The sequence below is a fragment of the Gymnoscopelus braueri genome (genome assembly GCF_963280865.1).
Source record: "Gymnoscopelus braueri genome assembly, chromosome: 13".
Taxonomy (NCBI): Eukaryota; Metazoa; Chordata; class Actinopteri; order Myctophiformes; family Myctophidae; genus Gymnoscopelus; species Gymnoscopelus braueri.
Genome location: NC_137615.1, coordinates 40,447,080 through 40,465,926, shown reverse-complemented (window position 1 = coordinate 40,465,926; position 18,847 = coordinate 40,447,080). Strand labels below are relative to the sequence as shown.

Below are 18,847 nucleotides of genomic sequence, written 5' to 3'. Positions count from 1 at the left end.
GAGGTCGAGCCACCTCACCCTCTCAATGGTCGCGCAGTCGTCCAGCACCCGGCCGGTCCAGTTGATGGCGTGTTGGGTGCAGGAGATGGTGAGCTGGTTCAGGCGATGCAGCTCCTTCGCGTCATCGCCCCACGTTTTCTTCAGCTCTGCGAGCCGCACGGCAGAGGAGCCCTGGAGGATGGTGACGGCGTTGAGGGTCTTTGCGACCTGTCCAGCCGCGGCGTAGGTCTTTTTCAACGCCGCGGAGGATTTCCTCATTTCGTCGTTGTAAAAGGACGGTGTGGCGCCTCCCAAGCACCACCGTACCTGACTGCATGTCCTCCAGCCCTTCTGCCAGCACAGGGTCCATTGGAGGGACTTCGATCAGCCCCAGGTCCCTGGCGGAGATCAGATCGATGGGGAAGGCTAGCCTTTGTGGGTCTTGATGATCCCCCCAGGAGCTCATCAAGGCCGTCTTGAACCCCATCGCTTCAGGGAGCTTCTTGGACTCCACCACTCGTGGTGGTGGGGCCTCCAAGCCCTGGAAGCCCTGGAACCTGATATCCCATAGTGAGTAGTAAACGGAGAACCGTGGTAAAACATAGGGTTAAAAAAAATAAAAGTACAAAAAGTACTTGTCTAGGATAAATAATGAAGGAGTTAGGCTATTTTAATATTAGCTATCGTAACCTACTGCTTTGTTTTGGAGTTGATCGATTGGTATAGGAATTGAGAGTTGAGATTGAGAATATGGTATCTAGTTCAAATGTGCGACGGGCAAATGTCTCTGGTTTATTTAGGCTTGCTTCTGCACCAGTAGTAGCAGATGAGAGGTCTCTACAGAGCCTGTCTGACCAAATAAGCTAAACAGCCAATCAGGGTGTCTCTACAGAGCCTTCACCCACCCCCCTCTCTCCCCCCTCTTCACTACCCCACGGCTATCGACGGCTCTACCAGTCGGCCCAAAGACTGAATCCCTGCGATTTTAATTTTCCTATAATCAGCAGAAGTGAGAGTGTCAATTCCTTGTGTCAATTGTGTTTATATAAGATGATATTCAAAGAAGACAATGCAATGCTCTCCAAATTACACTCTTCAGTTTTATTCATCGATTACGCAGGAAATAATGAACTGATTACAATAATATACAATTCTCTCTAATCAGTAACATGTAGGGATACTTATTGTCTATCAAATATGGTTTTATTGAAACAAAGGCTAGAGCTTAGAAAGCAAGCATCGGGGTATTGTTCAAGGTTATAATCCCCTCATGTCGGAACATGAGCAGTGTTGCCAGATTTTGCGAGAGGAATAAGCAACCAGGTCTATGAAAACAAGCCCAAAAGAAGCGACTATAGGAAACATGAGCACTTCAAACCTATATATGTTGGCTATTAAACAATGTAAATATTTATATATGTCGGCTATTTGAAAATAAGATCTACAAGCTCACAACCGCAACCCACAACTACCATTATTTACAAGCAACTTTACAGAAAAACAAGCCTTACAGAAAAACAGGCTTATAATAAGCAGACCTGGCAACAGTGGCAGAGAGGAATAGAGCGCACAAATATTGCATTGGGGATAATGACTTGCGCAGTCTTCTCTTAAAGGCAATGGCATCTGGCACAGTGATTGGTTTTATTATTGTAACCCCCAAACCACACCTATAAACAGTGTTGGGCGCGTTACTTTAAAAAAGTAATTAGTTATAGTTACTAGTTACTTCTCCAAAGAAGTAACTGAGTTAGTAACTGAATTACTCTATTGTAAAAGTAACTAGTTACTAGGAAAAGTAACTATTTGCGTGAACAAGTTGTAATATGTCAAAGAATTTGGATTGTTTTTGGGAGCAGGTTTCACAAGCCAGGTGCATAGAGTAGAACAGCATAGACAACTTACACATAATAACCTTTGCCATGAGGGAGAAATAAACTTCAATATATGTATTGCACTTCAATATAATATTTATTGCATCTCAACGCACAGCAACTGGTAGATAACAGTAAAACAGGTGTAATTGCCTACACCAGTGGTTCTCAAACTTTTTGAAAGTCCAGTTTTTAAGTCTCAATATGTTGAAATAAGTTTTTAAAGTAACCTATTTTCCATTCAGTGACAGTTGTGCTAGTCAAAATTCTTCCTTAATTTAGTTTAAAGCTTTACAGAGCAACATGTTCACATACATTTGTCAACTATAAAGAAAAACACTGGACTACACTACAGTGCTTTTAGTGTAAATTAAAGAAAAAGTTAGTTACAACTTCAGACAAGACAACTGGTATGGTACTGATAGACAATACTGTAGCCTACTTCAACGGTAACGGCGTTATAACGATGGAAATTGTAATTAATTCGATTACCCGTTACTGAAAAAAATAACGGCGTTAGGTAACGCTGTTTATTTAAACGCCGTTATGCCCAGCACTGCCTATAAATAAACGGGTAGTGCAGGTGTTTTGCGGATAAGGCTGGTGTCCCAAAATAGCAACTTTTGCACGGGAAAGCCCCTTGCGCAGGGGTCATCAACATGTCTGTACATGGACAAACATGTCCGTGGCAAGACATGTCTGTCCGTGGCCCATTTTTTATATATTTTATTCATTATAGAAACATATAAAAATGTGTTTGAATAACTTTGTGACTCTAAAGTAACATGCTCATTACATGAGTTGCAGGAGATTTTGAGTAGGCCTGTTGCACATGGTACCTGTACACACAATTGCATCAGGAGAAGACAACAAGACTAAGCTAAACCAAATGATTGCTAACTAGAAAAAGTGCTCATCGGAGCACAGGTCTCCGCCAGGTCAGGTAGGTTATTGTGGGCCAGCAATGTTCAGAATTTGCCAATCAGGATGGAATATAAAAAATAGGAACCATCTTGATCACTTGACTATAGAGATAATGTGTACTGATTTGCATGATGTTGGGACAAAATTTGTAGGAGTAATATAAAAAAGAAAAATCGGCCTCCTGGTGGCGCTATGTACGTGCAAAGTTCCACCGCAATCGGACGCTGCGTTCATGATTTGCGGCATTTTGTTCAAAACGGGCCACTCCTGCAAATTTTAGATGTCAATGTTAGTCAATCAGGATGGAATATGAAAAATCAAACAGATCCATCTTGATCACATGACTATAGAGATCATGTGTACCAATTTGCGTGAAATTTGGATAAAATCTGAAGGCTTAATCTCAAAATATGTGTTTTACATAAGTCGGCCTCCTGGTGGCGCTATAAAAGGCTAATGTGAAAAATGCAGGGCAGATGTTTTTCCTTGGCCTCTAGGGAGTATGTGTGCAAAGTTTCACGCAGATCGGTGCAGTTACAGTTAAAAACGCAATTTGGCCTTTTATAGCGCCACCATGAGGCTCATTTAAAAATGTTCAAGTGGAATTTCTTCCTCGGCCTAGTGGGAATGTGCGTGTGAAATTTCACGGAAATCGCAAGCTGCGTTCATGATTTGAGGCATTTAGTTGAAAATGAACCAATCCTGCAAACTTTGGAAGCCAACCTTAGCCAATCAGGATGTAATATGTTAAATCAGACAGATCCATGTTGAACACATGACTATAGAGATACTGTGTACTGATTTGCGTGATGTTTGGATAAAATCTGTAGGACTAATATCAAAAAATTGATTTTGCACAAATCGGCCTCCTGGTGGCGCTATAACAGGGCCATGTAAAAAGAGGTTCTGAATTGGCATCCAGGGAGTGTGTGTGCACAGTTTCGCAGCGACCGGGCCAACGGTGCCGGAGATTAGCCGCTCGCAGTGACAGATGGACACACGGACGGACGGACGGACAGGGGGTAAAACATACTCTCTCGCCATGCCTTTCGGCCTGGCGGAGACAATAACTGCCTCAATTCTGTGAAAATAGCAAAATGTGCTTTTAAAAAAAGGTAATATTACCAGAATCACATCTGCCTAGCCCTAAATATAATAATAATGGACTCCTGATGTGCCATATTGTCTACTCTATTCCACAGTGCTACACATTTTAAAACAAGCCACTTATCAAATAAATACAAATATTATTTGGGGGGGAAAGCTGATCTACAAGCTGGAATATTATTATCCAAATCAATCAATCACAACACATCACAGCATGTTGTGAGCTTGTAGATCAGTAATGTTCTTATCTTTTTAGCCTATAATGACATGCCCAAAATTGGGATGTCAGCGTTAAAGTGGTAGCTATACTTTAGATTAGAACACCTGGAAACTGGGAAGTTATCCACTGTATACTGGCAGGTGGCAGTCCTGAGACAGGCATTAAATGTGGCATGGTCCAAGTATATTCCCTGTTTGGGATTTCAATAATTGACAACTATAATAACACTCCACAATCATAATACATGGAAACCCTCCATCCACAGCCTAGGACCTCCTGCAACCTAAAAGTTAGCTCACCTCTGATCACAGTTAGGTGCCTTCACATTAGACTATTGTGACACTGCATTCAATTAAAATCCTGGCATGCCCTTCATTAATCACTCATCATCTACATATCTTTTTTGTCTCTCAAGTTTCCTTGTTACAGTGTTCTTCCATTGGCATTTTATCCTTTACGTTTCCGTGAGAAGCATTTAACATGTCATTATTATGTCTAATAAACCAAATCAAGTGTATTTTTCCATTGTTAAATATGCATGCCTTGGACTTTCTCATCAACAGAGAATACCTGATCACCTTACTGTAATGGAATCCACTAGCTACCGTACCTTGCCAAACCAAACAGTTTAGCTGGTAGAACTTGATCTCCTTCTGTCCTCAAGTAACACTGTCTTTTGAAAAGCCAGCAATCTCTACATTAGCCATATGATGTATAATACGCACCCACTCACCTTTGCAGCTAAGTGGCCCTTTTGAGGTTGAAGCACTGTCTGTACTGATGAGACTCAATTATTATTATCCAAAATAATTAGGATTTAATCTGTTGGTCGTTAAGTGGCTCAGTAGTTAATGCAGACATACTATCGTTTTAAAACGTGCAGCACATTGGAATAGACCCATATGACTCATTAGGAGTCCATTAGTATACATTTAGGGCTAGGCCACTGTGTTTTTGGTAAGATGATTATTTTGCATGTCCGTGGCAAAAATGAAATATTAATGAAAATGTCCATCACAAGCTGCCATGGTGATGACCCCTGCTCAAAATGTCTGTGCACACCACTGTAGCATACAATTTGTGTAGAACCATCCATTTCTTTGGCAGCTTGGCTACCGAAATCATAACAAACACAAAGAAAATAGCTAAATAACTAAATGGTGTGTTATTCAAAAGACTAAGATTAAGACTAAATAAGAATTTGCTGTCAAAATTAACTCTGGAAACATTCCCTACCCCAAAATGTCACATCCCTAATGACAGAGTGTGATGATCTGAATGTATCATTTTCAAAAAGTATTTGATTGTCAGTTGTGAGACATAGAAGAGAACTATACTGTAGGTCTGCTGCACAGCTGACACCTCATGCAGTGCACTTCATGATGACTCCTTTGGTGGACACACCATAAATGGTACCAAGATCATATTAGACTTGTTTCATGGTCATGCTCAATGCTTCAGTTTGCATTAGATGTTAAACCAAAGGGAACTTCACCTCATGGTAGGGCATTCATGAATAGTGATTTTTAGCATTCGAATTATTCGACCTGTAAGTATTCGATTATTCGATTAATCAATTTGATTATTATTTTTTTTATTTTATTTTTTAATGGCATTGACGACTCGACTCAAGGAATGCGAGTTGACGTCACACCAGAGCTCACAGCTGCGTGTCTGCTGTAGAAAAGCCACAAAAAATAAAGATTTTTTTTATTTTATAGAATAATCGACTTTGATATACAGTGGTCGAATAGTGGTTTGATAGTCGAATATTTGAATATTCGATTATTCTGTTAATGCCCTACCTCATGGTGACTAAGACTCTCTAGTTTAATGCCACAAATAATTTGTTCTAGATCTTATTCTTTATTATGCAGAATGCAGTGGATCTTACTATTAGCTTTTTGTTAGTGCTACTTAAATGAACTGATGACTCGAGCAGGGTCTGAATAAAGCTTAGCCTGATTATCAGCCTGAAGCTGCGTGGAGCTTCAGTCTGAAATTGGCTGCAGTGTCAGCGATTACAAGGGGGGGATTCGAATTTCCCTAAACCAACAAGAGATCCACGGATCCGCCTACATCTGACGTCATCGCACAGCTTGTTTTAGCAGATATTTGCTGATTGGCTTGTCGTTAGATCCACCCCCACCTCCAACTCTCACTGGACAGTACTTTTTGTATCGAAAAAATACTAGGCTCACATTTCAACACCAGACCAAGAGGGGCAGTCCACTCAGAGAGTGGGCGGGGTCTATGGCAGTGTTGATTTCGTTGACTAAAACTATGACGAAAAATGTTCGTCGACTACCTTTTTTCACTGATGAAAACTAAATAAAAACTAAATAAAAAATTAACTAAGCTACTTTCACTATTATTTAGACTGAATAGTTGTGTTTCTGTTCAACAGTTGAATATCTAAACAATCATTTCACATCACACTACAAGACTTTTTGCAAAAAAAAAGTGTTGTAAAAAAAAAAGCGAAATGCACCAATAATACCTAATACCTAATCAAGCTAATTCAAGCACACAGAGGGACCGAAAAACTCTCAACATCCAGCCAAAAAATATATAAATAAAACTACATCCCCAAGACACAGAATGAACAACAATCACAGACCGCGCACCCCACCAGGGAAAAGAATGGCACGTTCCAACAAACAACACACACACACACACACACACACACACACAACTTACACCACCTTTCCACACGACAAAGAGTCCTTACAAACATCCAACAGATACTAACAAGACAAACACATATACTCACATGAATAAGAGTAGCACACCGCGTCAACACCGCCAGCATACTTGAAAAAAGAATAAGAAAAGTCAAGCTACACAACGCCAACAACGCCCAAGCCCAGGAAAACACAAGCCCGAAATACTAACCATAGCATCACCACTGCCAAGATGAAAAAAAAAAAAGAAAACACGGCTTAACCCCACATCACCACTGCAGGGCCAAGACAATAGCACATAAAACAACCAGGAGAAACTCCCAGAGTAGCAATACCACTAAAGCAATATTTAAGATAAGCAGTACACAGCCCAAAAGCCATGTCACCACAAAGTTGTCTCCTTCATGCAGACCGAAAAGCCCAACACAAATGAAACACAGAAGCCAAGAAAATTAGCAGAATCAAAGTCCACTCACTATCCATGACAAGAAAGCAAGAAAAAACAACTTAAAAAGCGAATACAAGCCGCACCTAACTTCCCATATCAACAGCACATATGCACATGCCGACAACCGATAAGAACAAGTCACATCAAAACGTAACATACAGGTACACTACCACAGACAAACAGCACCACAGACAAAGACAACAAAACACGCACACAAGACACAGAGGTCAGACAAACATACCCACATCCAGTAAACATCAAAATAACTATATAACCTTCTGCAAACAAGTAAGACGTGCGAACGCTGGAAGCGAACGCAGCTCGAAAATATTGTGTATTTACGGACTTGTAATCCGTGTTATTTCACCTGATGGGGAGAGAACATTGACTGTGTGTGTGTGTGTGTGTGTGTGTGTGTGTGTGTGTGTGCGCGTGTGCGTGTGTGTGTGTGTGCGTGTGCGTGTGCGTGTGCGTGTGTGTGTGTGTGTTTTGCAGGCTGTTGTGCATTTTAATCAGAGCATTGTCTACATTCCTGCACTCTGGCGCACTCTGGCGGCTGCACACAGGCAGTGCACGCACACAGAGACACAGACACACACAACCCGAGCACGGTTTCATAGTAAGCTGCACTTGGGCGTAGGCCGCGCCTCCTTCCGCGTTCGCAAAAAGTCCTTAACCGTGAACATCCTTACATCAATTAAATTCATTGCGTGTTTGTGAACATCAAAATAACTATATAACGTTTTGCAAAAAAGTCCTTAGAACATCCTTACATGAGTTAAATTCATTGTGTGTTTGTGAAATAACAATTCCTATTGTCCTCAAAGAAAAGACTTCTTAAACGCCCCAGAAAAAGCATCGTGTTTAACCAGGGAGCTGGCGAATAAAAAATGGATCAAATATTTTTACCAATAACCAGAGTCTTATAAATACATATAGCCCCAAAGAGCTCTGTCGTCCGTCCTTCCTAGGCGTACAGGACTAAAAGATTACATCATGAGTAAAGGTACTACACGAAGGCCTTGACGCTGCAGCCACGTAACCAATTTTGTCGTTTAAATGTATGCAATGCGCCACATACATGTAACCGACCCCTCCTTTCAAAACCGGAATCCTTAACATCGTTGCACAGGAAACTGCCTCCGTCGGATAAAAAAAAAAAGGACCAATACAGGTTCTTTACCACCGATCGACTGGAGAAATAGACACCACTGTAAAATGAGTCCGCTCTCCGGAAGACACAGGGTCGTTCGTGGTTGCCCTAATGTCGTATATAGTCCCATCGATCAGACGAAAAACAACACTATTCCCTGAGTGCAAGAATATAACAAGAATCCATTTTGAAAGTGGGTTTGTCCATAGAAATGTATTTATTTCCATAGACATGACATCTGCGTTGCCAATCCACAGAGTGTAACTTAAATCACAGAAACATTACATTATATGCAGACATTTAGACACACCTCCAGGTTAATTTCCAACCACTACAAACAGGTTTCTAGGAACAAAAGAATTATTGGGCCAGCCTTCTCAGTCAGAACATCCCACAATGGATCACACAATCTGTCTTGGTTTTAACACATAACATTTATCTATCAAACTGTATTTTTACACAAGCTCATATTATGAAATCATTGTTTAACATCTTATTAGCTTCAATATAAGACCAGACATATATGTATTCAACCTTGTATGAATGATTTAAACAAAAATAGATGATTTACAATAACATGACATTATTCTTAGATTCAAGAAGAGAAATGACTTACAACTAGTTGGTTTCTCCCCAACCACATTTGTTCATACTTACTTACTACAAAATAAGCTTTTACTGTAAAATAAGAATAATTACATGAATTTCAATTTTAGTCTGCATGACTTTACCTTTACCCCACTTCCTGGGGACAGAGGGAGATAACAGATGCGATCACCTTAGCCTTCACCTTGCATAAAGACAAGTAGTATTGTAATCAGCCGCTTGGTAACAAAAGGCTTGGCTCAGAGACTTGTTTTGGTTCACGCTTAAAGCCAAATTATAAAACAGCAAAAGGAAAACTACCTGACACACTGGAAAGAAGCAACACAAAAGCAGAGTAAACTAGAATGCTATCTGGCCCTAAACAGAGAATACGCAGTGGCAGAATACCTGAGCACCGTGACCGACCCAAAACAAAGAAAAATCTTAACCAGGTACAGACTCAGTGAGCACAGTCTTGCGATCGAGAAAGGTCGTCACAGGCAGACCTGTATCCCGAGAGAAGACAGACTATGCACCCACTGCACACAAAATGAAGTGGAAACCGAGCTACACTTCCTAACCGTCTGTCCATTGTACCAAGACATCAGAGACACATACTTCCCACAGATTACAACCACACACGGAGATTTTGAAAACATGACCAACTAGAAAAAGTGCTCCTCGGAGCACAGGTCTCCGCCAGGTCAGGTTATTGTGGCCTCCTGGTGGCGCTATAATAGGCCAATGTGAAAAGGGTGGCATTTCTTCCTCGGCCTAGTGAGAATGTGCATGCATTCATGATTTGAGGCATTTTGTTCCAAACATGTGTTTTGCTAAAGTAGACCTGCTGGTGGCGCTATAACAGGGCAATGTGAAAAGGGTGGCATTTCTTCCGCGGCCTAGTGGGAATGTGCGTGCATTCATGATTTGAGGCATTTTGTTCCAAACATGTGTTTTGCTAGAGTAGACCTGCTGGTGGCGCTATAACAGGGCAATGTGAAAAGGGTGGCATTTCTTCCGCGGCCTAGTGGGAATGTGCGTGCAAACTTTCAGGGAAATCGCACGCCGCGTTCATGATTTGAGACATTTTGTTCAAAACGGACCAATCCTGCAAACTTTGGAAGCCAACCTTTGCCAATCAGGATGGAATATGAAATATCGGACAGATGCGTCTTGATCACATGACTATAGAGATACTGTGTACCGATTTGCGTGATGTTTGGATAAAATCGGAAGGATTAATATCCAAAAATGTATTTGACATAAGTCGGCCTCCTGGTGGCGCTGTAAAAAGCAGATGTGAAAAATGCAGTGCAGATGTTTTTCCTTGGCTTCTAGGGAGTGTGCGTGCAAAGTTTCACGCAGATCGGTGCAGTTATAGTTAAAAATGCAAATCGGCCTGTTATAGCGCCACCATGAGGCTGATTTGAAAAGTTTTAAGTGGCATTTCTTCCTCGGCCTAGTGGGAATGTGCGTGTGCAATTTTATGGAAACGGCAAGCTGCGTTCATGATTTGAGGCAGTTTGTTCAAAACTCACCAATCCTGCAAACTTTGGAAGCCAACCTTAGCCAATGAGGATGGAATATGGGAAATTGAACAGATCCGGGTTGATCACATGACTATAGAGATACTGTGTACCGATTTGCATGACGTTTAGTTAAAAGCTGTAGGAGTAATAGGAAAAAATGGGTTTTGCACACATCGGCCTCCAGGTGGCGCTATAACAGGCCCATGTGAAAAATGTGGTGCAGAGGTTCTGAATTGGCATCCAGGGAGTGGGTGTGCACAGTTTCGCAGCGACCGGGCCAACGGTGCCGGAGATTAGCTGCTAACACACAGACAGGACGGACACACGGACACACGGACACACACACGGACGGACGGACGGACGGACAGGGGGCAAAACATACTCTCTCGCCATGCCTTTCGGCCTGGCGGAGACAATGACAAAAAACTCCCATATCTGCAAGGCGAAGTACAACAATGTGCAAACACAGCAGCAAGATTCGTGAGTTGCTGTGATAGGAGAAGGATATCAAACGGAACACAACCACCCTAAAGACTAATCATTGTGTATATTCCTGCACTATACCTGCACCCAGTGATCTTGGAACATAGAAATTGATCTATTGAAGATTCTGACTTTCAAATGTACATATTTTTTGTTTTGATTGTATTTCTGTGTTGTTGTATTGTGCTTTCTGCTTTGGCAATGTAAACGTATGTTTTCTCATGCCAATAAAGCCCTTTGAATTGAATTGAAATTGAATTGAAATTGAATTAAAGCTGGGAGCTTCTACTCCAGGACAAAGGCCAGGATCTTAAAGAGTTGACTGATCAACAGATCAATAGCAGAGACATGCATCTGTATTCAAATCTAAGGGTTTGCCACCCTGCTTTCTCATCCTCTTGATTCCAAAAGGTCACAGCCTCGCCTGAAAATTCCCACAATGTCATTAACCAATAATAAATGATAATATTACTTCAGATTTCCTAATCCATGTTTAATAGATACTTTTAGTCCTGGATATACCATACTACGATGACTAAAACTAGACTAAATATATTGACAATTTCGTCAACAAATAAACACTAGACTAAAATGTTAGTGAGGGACTAGTGGAGAAGAGATCCAGTAGAACTAAAAGACACATAATTTTATGTTTGGTTGCGCTCGGGTGTTGCACTTTGTATATAGCTGATCTACAAGCTCACAACGCGTTGCGCTGCGACACGTTGTGAGCTTGTAGATCGGCTATTTTCAGCATGCAACCAAGTGTAAAATCAACCATTACGACGCCATCAAGGCACCACCAACATACATTTTAGTCGACTAAATCAACTGTAGATTTAGTCGACTATAATCTTATGATATTTAGTCGACTAAAACTAGACAAAAACTAAAACATTTCAGAATTACTAAAACATGACTAAAACTAAATGAAATTTTATTTAAAAGACTATGACTAAAACTGAAATCAAATTTTGCTGTCAAAATCAGCACTGGTCTATGGTTTGGAACCAGCTAAATAAAGCTGGGAACATAAATGTACATCTCTCTTCTTACATACTGTAAGTTTTGAACTGTAGTTTGCACATAGGGTTTGCAGTACTTTTTAGCCCCTGCTTGAAGGCGTTCATTCGTACAGGAAGGGTGTTTTGCATGGGAGTCAAGCTTTGCATAAAGATGTTAACAGACATGGCGACTTTTGTGCCAAAATGTGATTTAAACACAGTAATCACACTTCATATTTAATTCCACTTTAGATGAGTTCCATAGAAAATATTGATTTTATTCATAACTGAATTTACAGGGAATTTGTGTGTGTGTGTGTGTGTGTGTGTGTGTGTGTGTGTGTGTGTGTGTGTGTGTGTGTGTGTGTGTGTGTGTGTGTGTGTGTGCGTGCGTGCGTGTGCTCTCATGTAACTCCTATGCACAGCATTCTTTGGTGTTTAGTTTACCAAGTTCAGTCCATTTTAGATTTTAAATAGCTATTGGTTCCATTAAGACCAGTGCAACTCCCATCCTGATGACTGAAATAAGTGATTAGATGTACAATTCATTCATTAGCCGTCACTGTCACTAAAGTGAAGTGGAATGAAGTAACGCAATAAGTATTTAGCCATTAGTTCCTTTTCACAACTAACAATATATGTTTTCCTGTGAACCACATGAACCATAGTATCCATATTCTGGGCATGTCATAGTAGGTGAACATTCAAGAAAAATAGGGGAACGTAGCAGAACATTTGACAAAATTTGCAGATCTGCAACCTCAAATATAATTTGCATACTGATTACATATACAGTATATATCTCCTTGTTATCACAAACTTTAGCAAGATTCTGGGAAAACACGAGTCATGCGTCACGTAGTAGAAATGGGCTAAACCTTTGGGTCATGATTGATTTGTTGTTCTCTTATCTCAAGCCTTTTCTAATCTTATTTCCTTATCTTAATTAAATGTGTGCTCCGTTCATGAGTGCAGACCTTTCAAATGTAGTACTTACAGTTTAATGGCAATCAAAAATGTATTATTCCATATTCATAAATGGCGACAAATAATAGTTACAAACCAAAATATTTGTTGATATTTATGTAGGGAGAATGATGTAACATTCATGGTGTGTTTATAACAGGCTGTTATAAGTACTGGAGTGATTCCAATTGCTATTCATAGACTGATAATAAAGTAACTGGGTCTCTGGTGACCTGTTACTGTACCGTAGGTGATAGCATCAAGGTGATACTCTTCTGTTTTTCCATGTTTAACCCTAGAGTCCTTGATGGGAATTGGGCATGTCGTAATAGGTGAACATTTGGTAAAGATGTCACGCTGCAACCTGTTGTGGGCTTGTAGATCAGCTATTTTTGGTGTAGAGGGGAAAGGACAGTTTCAGGTATAGACCTCTGGAGGACCCTGGTTAACAAAGTAGTGTTTAACCCTTGCATTGTGTAACCTGCATCCACTTTTGGTGTTGGCGGGTCAAATTTGACCCGTGATTTAACGCAGCCCATACTCAAAAAATATTTATTTTTATTATAAAAAAAATAGTGACACTTGGTGTGATATGGTAATTTTTGACCTGTATACCATAGAAAGTAAAAAAGTCATTTATTTTTCATAAACTCAAACTTTATTTTACTCCTGATAGGATAGCAAATGCTAGTTTGATGACAAGTCTCTCTCACTCTCAAACATGTAAACATTGAATATTGACAATTTGGGGGGAATTGAGCCACACTTCTCTGCCGGGTCATTTCGGACCCTAACACCACAAGTGTAACTTTTTTTATAGAGACCTTCAGAATTAATTAAAATTATGATAAATAAGTTTGTTGTTTCTGAGGAGATCATGAAGCCTCGTTCCAATAAAGAAATGTAAAGGGTACTTTTTACCTATTTAAACTTGAAAAGAAAAAACATAAGCGTGTGTGTGTGTGTGTGTGTGTGTGCGTGTGCGTGTGTGTCTGTCTGTGTGCGCACGTGCACAGAGTTTGTGTGTGTGTGTGTGTGTGTGTGTGTGTGTGTGTGTGTGTGCGTGCGTGCGTGCGTGCGTGCGTGCGTGCGTGCGTGCGTGCGTGTGTGCGTGCGTGCGCGCAAGTAAAAGATTAGTTACAGTACCTTAAATTGTAACATAATAGTCCAAACTAAATGTTCTATTTGGTTTAAGTATCAGAAACATTGATGGAAAGTTTACACCTGGTGTGTTGATCATTTAGAATCTCTGAGTAATGAATGAATGAGTGATTCCAAAAACAAACTGGGATTAAAGACATCAGGATGAGACTGTATCTGTTTTGCAAGGTCCCTTTGTTTATAACCATAATAATGAACCTCCAGACGTTTTGTCAAGATGAAGATATTTCCTATCAAGCCAGGAAACCCCACATATAGCTGAAGCTGTTTGCACACAACACTTATATAATGACTATAATGACTAAACCCAATGACTGGTACAGACACTTTATGTAGTACAGCAGTGACTCTTAAACCTTTTTCATTTCAAGGATATGCATTCGGCCACGGACACCCATGTGATACAATTGTGTTTATCTCTGGTACCCCAACCTAAACTGTAAAATCCTCAGTGTTAATTTAACTCTAACAGTGTAAAAATGGACCCAAACGTTGAGAAACAGTGTATACAGCACCTCTGTTCCCTCTGCCCTGATGAACAAAACAAATGATGTGCTGTAAATTATTTACATTTGTCATTTTAATAGCTTGTTTTTTTTTCATTCCTTTTTCAGGGACTCACTCACAATTAGATGGTAAGTAAAGATTTATTTTATTGTTTCTTTTACCTGGCTAAAGAGCAACAATTCCCTGCTAAGGCTGCTCATTTAGTCTAACCTAGCCAGTTGACCCATATTTACGTTCAGACTCAATAAGGTTACGAACATTTACTGTATGTAAAACCCCAGTCTAAGTCCTAAAACAGAACACAGATATTTAGTCTTCAGTGACACACCTTTTACCTTTACTTACATGGTGAACATTAGCTGCATATACAGCCTATGCTATTTCCCCATTCATTCAGTTGTACAAATTCACACATGTGAGCTACAAAGCATTGTAGATTGGCTATTTTCAGCGAAGAGATTTGTTGTAGAAGAACTGTGGAATCTAGTATAGAGTCCTGTTGAAGTGGTTAAGCCTGATTTACACTTCATCGTATGAGAGCACATAAATTAAGCATTACTCTATTGGCTTTGCCACCCAGATCTATTGACAGTTGTGTTTCTCTCAGTGTGTGGCCAGGCTCCTCTGAACACCAGGATAGTTGGAGGTGAAGACGCTCCAGCTGGGAGCTGGCCCTGGCAGGCCCTTTTAGAAATAAGTATACCACCAAAAACTGGGCGCTGTGGAGGATCTCTTATTAACAAGGAATGGGTGCTGTCAGCTGCTCACTGCTTCAACAGGTGGGGTATTATTACCAGCAAGAGATCCGCTACTCTCACAAGACCAGTTCATTAATACTTTCAAAAAGAAAAGTGAATATTGTGCTCATTATGGATTGTCTTTTTTCTTTACTCCTAGTAATCATGCACATGACACATCTGGTGTCACTGTTTATCTGGGTGTGCAGAGTGCTCTACAAGTCAACCCCAACTGGGTCTCTCGGTCGCTTAGCCAGGTCATCCGCCACAACAACTACAACAGTGTAACTAGTGATAATGACATCGCTCTTCTGAAACTTGCATCACCGGTGACGTTTACCGACTATATCCGACCAGTCTGCCTGGCAGCATCGGGGAGCACCTTCTACAGTGGTATCGACAGCTGGATCACTGGCTGGGGCACCATTGGAAGTGGTCGTGAGTATAGTGAATCAAAACAAAGCCCATTTTGTTTGTAGCATTTCATACCGGGTGAATTAATTTGTCCCTGGTCGTCGTCGATAATTAAATGAAGAAATAAACACACATTGATTAAGATAGATTTATATGTTTACCTCATTGCCTGATGATCTGGTTTGGTTTACAGTGAATAGGTCAGAGTAGTACATTTAAAGCCATGTATCTTATAAATGGTGCAGTACAGAAAGAGAGGATGGGAGATATGTTCATATCAGGTAGTCATCACCGTTATGCAGGAGGTCAGTTGACTGATTAAAGAAAAGAAAACATTTGATATGGTCATTTGCTCATGAAACTAACTTTGTGTCGCCCTAGTTGCCCTCCCTTCCCCCCAAAACCTCCAGGAAGTGGAGGTTCCAGTGGTGGGGAACAGACAGTGTAACTGCAACTATGGAGTGGGCAGAATCACTGACAATATGATCTGTGCTGGACTTAGTGCTGGAGGGAAGGACACATGTCAGGTGATCATTTGAATGGTTGTGTTCATTGTTTCTTCCTGGAAATATCTCATTGTTTTAATGCAGTATGGGTTTCCCTATAGGGAGATTCAGGAGGCCCAATGGTGAGCAAAGAAGGTGCCCGCTGGATTCAGTCTGGAATAGTGAGCTTCGGTAGGGGTTGCGCCCAGCCTAATATACCTGGAGTCTACGCCAGAGTGTCTCAGTACCAGTCTTGGATCAACAGTCGAATAACCAGTGACCAGCCAGGATTTATCACCTTCACCTCCTCTGGGACTAACAGTGACCTGAGCGTCACCTGTGCTGGCCTGCCCACAGCTACAGGTTAGGGTTTCATCTTTCAATATATCTTGTTTTCAATTATAAAAATATAAAAATCCACTCATTACATTTCCTATAATGAAGACAATGGATAATGATGTTATCTAGCTATAATAGACTCAAATTAGAGCACACTTCCAAAAAAGAATAATACAAAAAATACTTGTTTTCGTTTTTTTAACTTTAAAATGTTTTAATATTATTAAAAATAGTGACACTTGGTGTGTTAGGGTCATTTTTGACCCGTATACCATAGAAGGTAAAAAAGTCATTTATTTTTCATAAACTCAAACTTTATTTTACTCCTGATAGCAAATGCCAATTGAGGACAAGTCTCTCTCACTCTCAAATATGTAGACATTGAATATTGATAATTTGGGGGGAATTGAGACACACTTCTCTGCCGGGTCATTTCGGACCCTAACACCACAAGTGTCACTTTTTTTATAGAGACCATCAGAATTAATTAAAATTATAAATAATTTTGTTGCGTTAAAATGTCTATTTCTGAGGATATCATGAAGCCTCGTTCCAATAAAGAAATGTAAAGGTTTTTACCTATTTAAACTTGATTTTTAAAAAAGCGTGTGTGTGTGTGTGTGTGTGTGTGTGTGTGTGTGTGTGTGTGTGTGTGTGTGTGTGTGTGTGTGTGTGTGTGTGTGTGTGTGTGTGTGTGCGTGCATGCGTGTGTGTGTGTGTGTGTATGTGTCTGTGTGCGCACGTGACGTGCACACAATATGTGTGTATGTGTGTATGTGTGTGTGTGTGTGTGTGTGTGTGTGTGTGTGTGTGTGTGTGTGTGTGTGTGTGTGTGTGTGTGTGTGTGTGTGTGCGCGCGCGCGCGCGCGCGCAAATAAAAGATTTGTTACAGTACCTTAAATTGTAACATAATAGTCCAAACTAAATGTTCTATTTGGTTTAAGTATCAGAAACATTGATGGAATGTTTACACCTGGTGTGTTGATCATTTAGAATCTCTGAGTAATGAATGAATGAGTGATTCCAAAAACAAACTGGGATTAAAGACATCAGGATGAGACTGTATCTGTTTTGCAAGGTCCCTTTGTTTATAACCATAATAATGAACCTCCAGACGTTTTGTCAAGATGAAGATATTTCCTTTCAAGCCAGAAAAACCCACCTATAGCTGAAGCTGTTTGCACACATTCACACAACACTTATATAATGACTATAATGACTAAACCCAATGACTGGTACAGACACTTTATGTAGTACAGCAGTGACTCTTAAACCTTTTTCATTTCAAGGATATGCATTCGTCCACGGACGCCCATGTGATACAATTGCGTTTATCTCTGGTACCCCAACCTAAACTGTAAAATCCTCAGTGTTAATTTAACTCTAAGAGTGTAAAAATGAATCAAAACGTTGAGAAACAGTGTATACAGCACCTCTGTTCCCTCTGCCCTGATGAACAAAACAAATGATGTGCTGTAAATTATTTAAATTTGTCATTTTAATAGCTTGTTTCCATTTCTTTTTTCGGGGACTCACTCACAATTAGATGGTAAGTAAAGCTTTCTTTTATTGTTTCTTTTACCTGGCTAAAGAGCAATAATTCCCTGCTAAGGCTGCTCATTTAGTCTAACCTAGCCAGTTGACCCATATTTAGGTTCAGACTCAATAAGGTTACGAACATTTACTGTATGTAAAACCCCAGTCTAAGTCCTAAAACAGAACACAGATATTTAGTCTTCAGTGACACACCTTTTACCTTTACTTACATTGTGAACATTTGCTGTATACAGCCTATGCTATTTCCCCAATCATTCAGTTCACAAATTCACACATGTGAGCTACAAAGCATTGTAGATTGGCTATTTTCAGCGAAGAGATTTGTTGTAGAAGAACTGTAGAATCTAGTATAGAGTCCTGTTGAAGTGGTTAAGCCTGATTTACACTTTATCGTATGACAGCACATAAATTAAGCATTACTCTATTGGCTTTGCCACCCAGATCTATTGACAGTTGTGTTTCTCTCAGTGTGTGGCCAGGCTCCTCTGAACACCAGGATAGTTGGAGGTGAAGACGCTCCAGCTGGGAGCTGGCCCTGGCAGGCCCTTATACAAATAAGCATACCACCATACCGCTGTGGAGGATCTCTTATTAACAAGGAATGGGTGCTGTCAGCTGCTCACTGCTTCAACAGGTGGGGTATTAGTACCAGCAAGAGATCCGCTACTCTCACAAGACCAGTTCATTAATA

General features: G+C 40.4%; 1 protein-coding gene across 3 annotated transcripts in view; it reads left to right on the top strand.

The window, feature by feature from the left end:
- Window positions 1–18,847, top strand: part of LOC308099292 (uncharacterized protein) — a 50,969-nt gene that overhangs the window by 7,892 nt on the left and 24,230 nt on the right. For 2 of the 3 annotated variants that reach the window (XM_080448004.1, XM_080448003.1), the window contains exons 2-6: window positions 14,732–14,752; window positions 15,232–15,403; window positions 15,522–15,799; window positions 16,157–16,302; window positions 16,383–16,599. In XM_080448004.1, the coding sequence (XP_080304130.1) occupies window positions 14,732–14,752; window positions 15,232–15,403; window positions 15,522–15,799; window positions 16,157–16,302; window positions 16,383–16,599 (834 nt within the window). Of the gene's footprint in view, window positions 1–14,731; window positions 14,753–15,231; window positions 15,404–15,521; window positions 15,800–16,156; window positions 16,303–16,382; window positions 16,600–18,609; window positions 18,791–18,847 lie in introns of all 3 variants that reach the window. The other variant, XM_080448002.1, reaches the window with a different exon arrangement.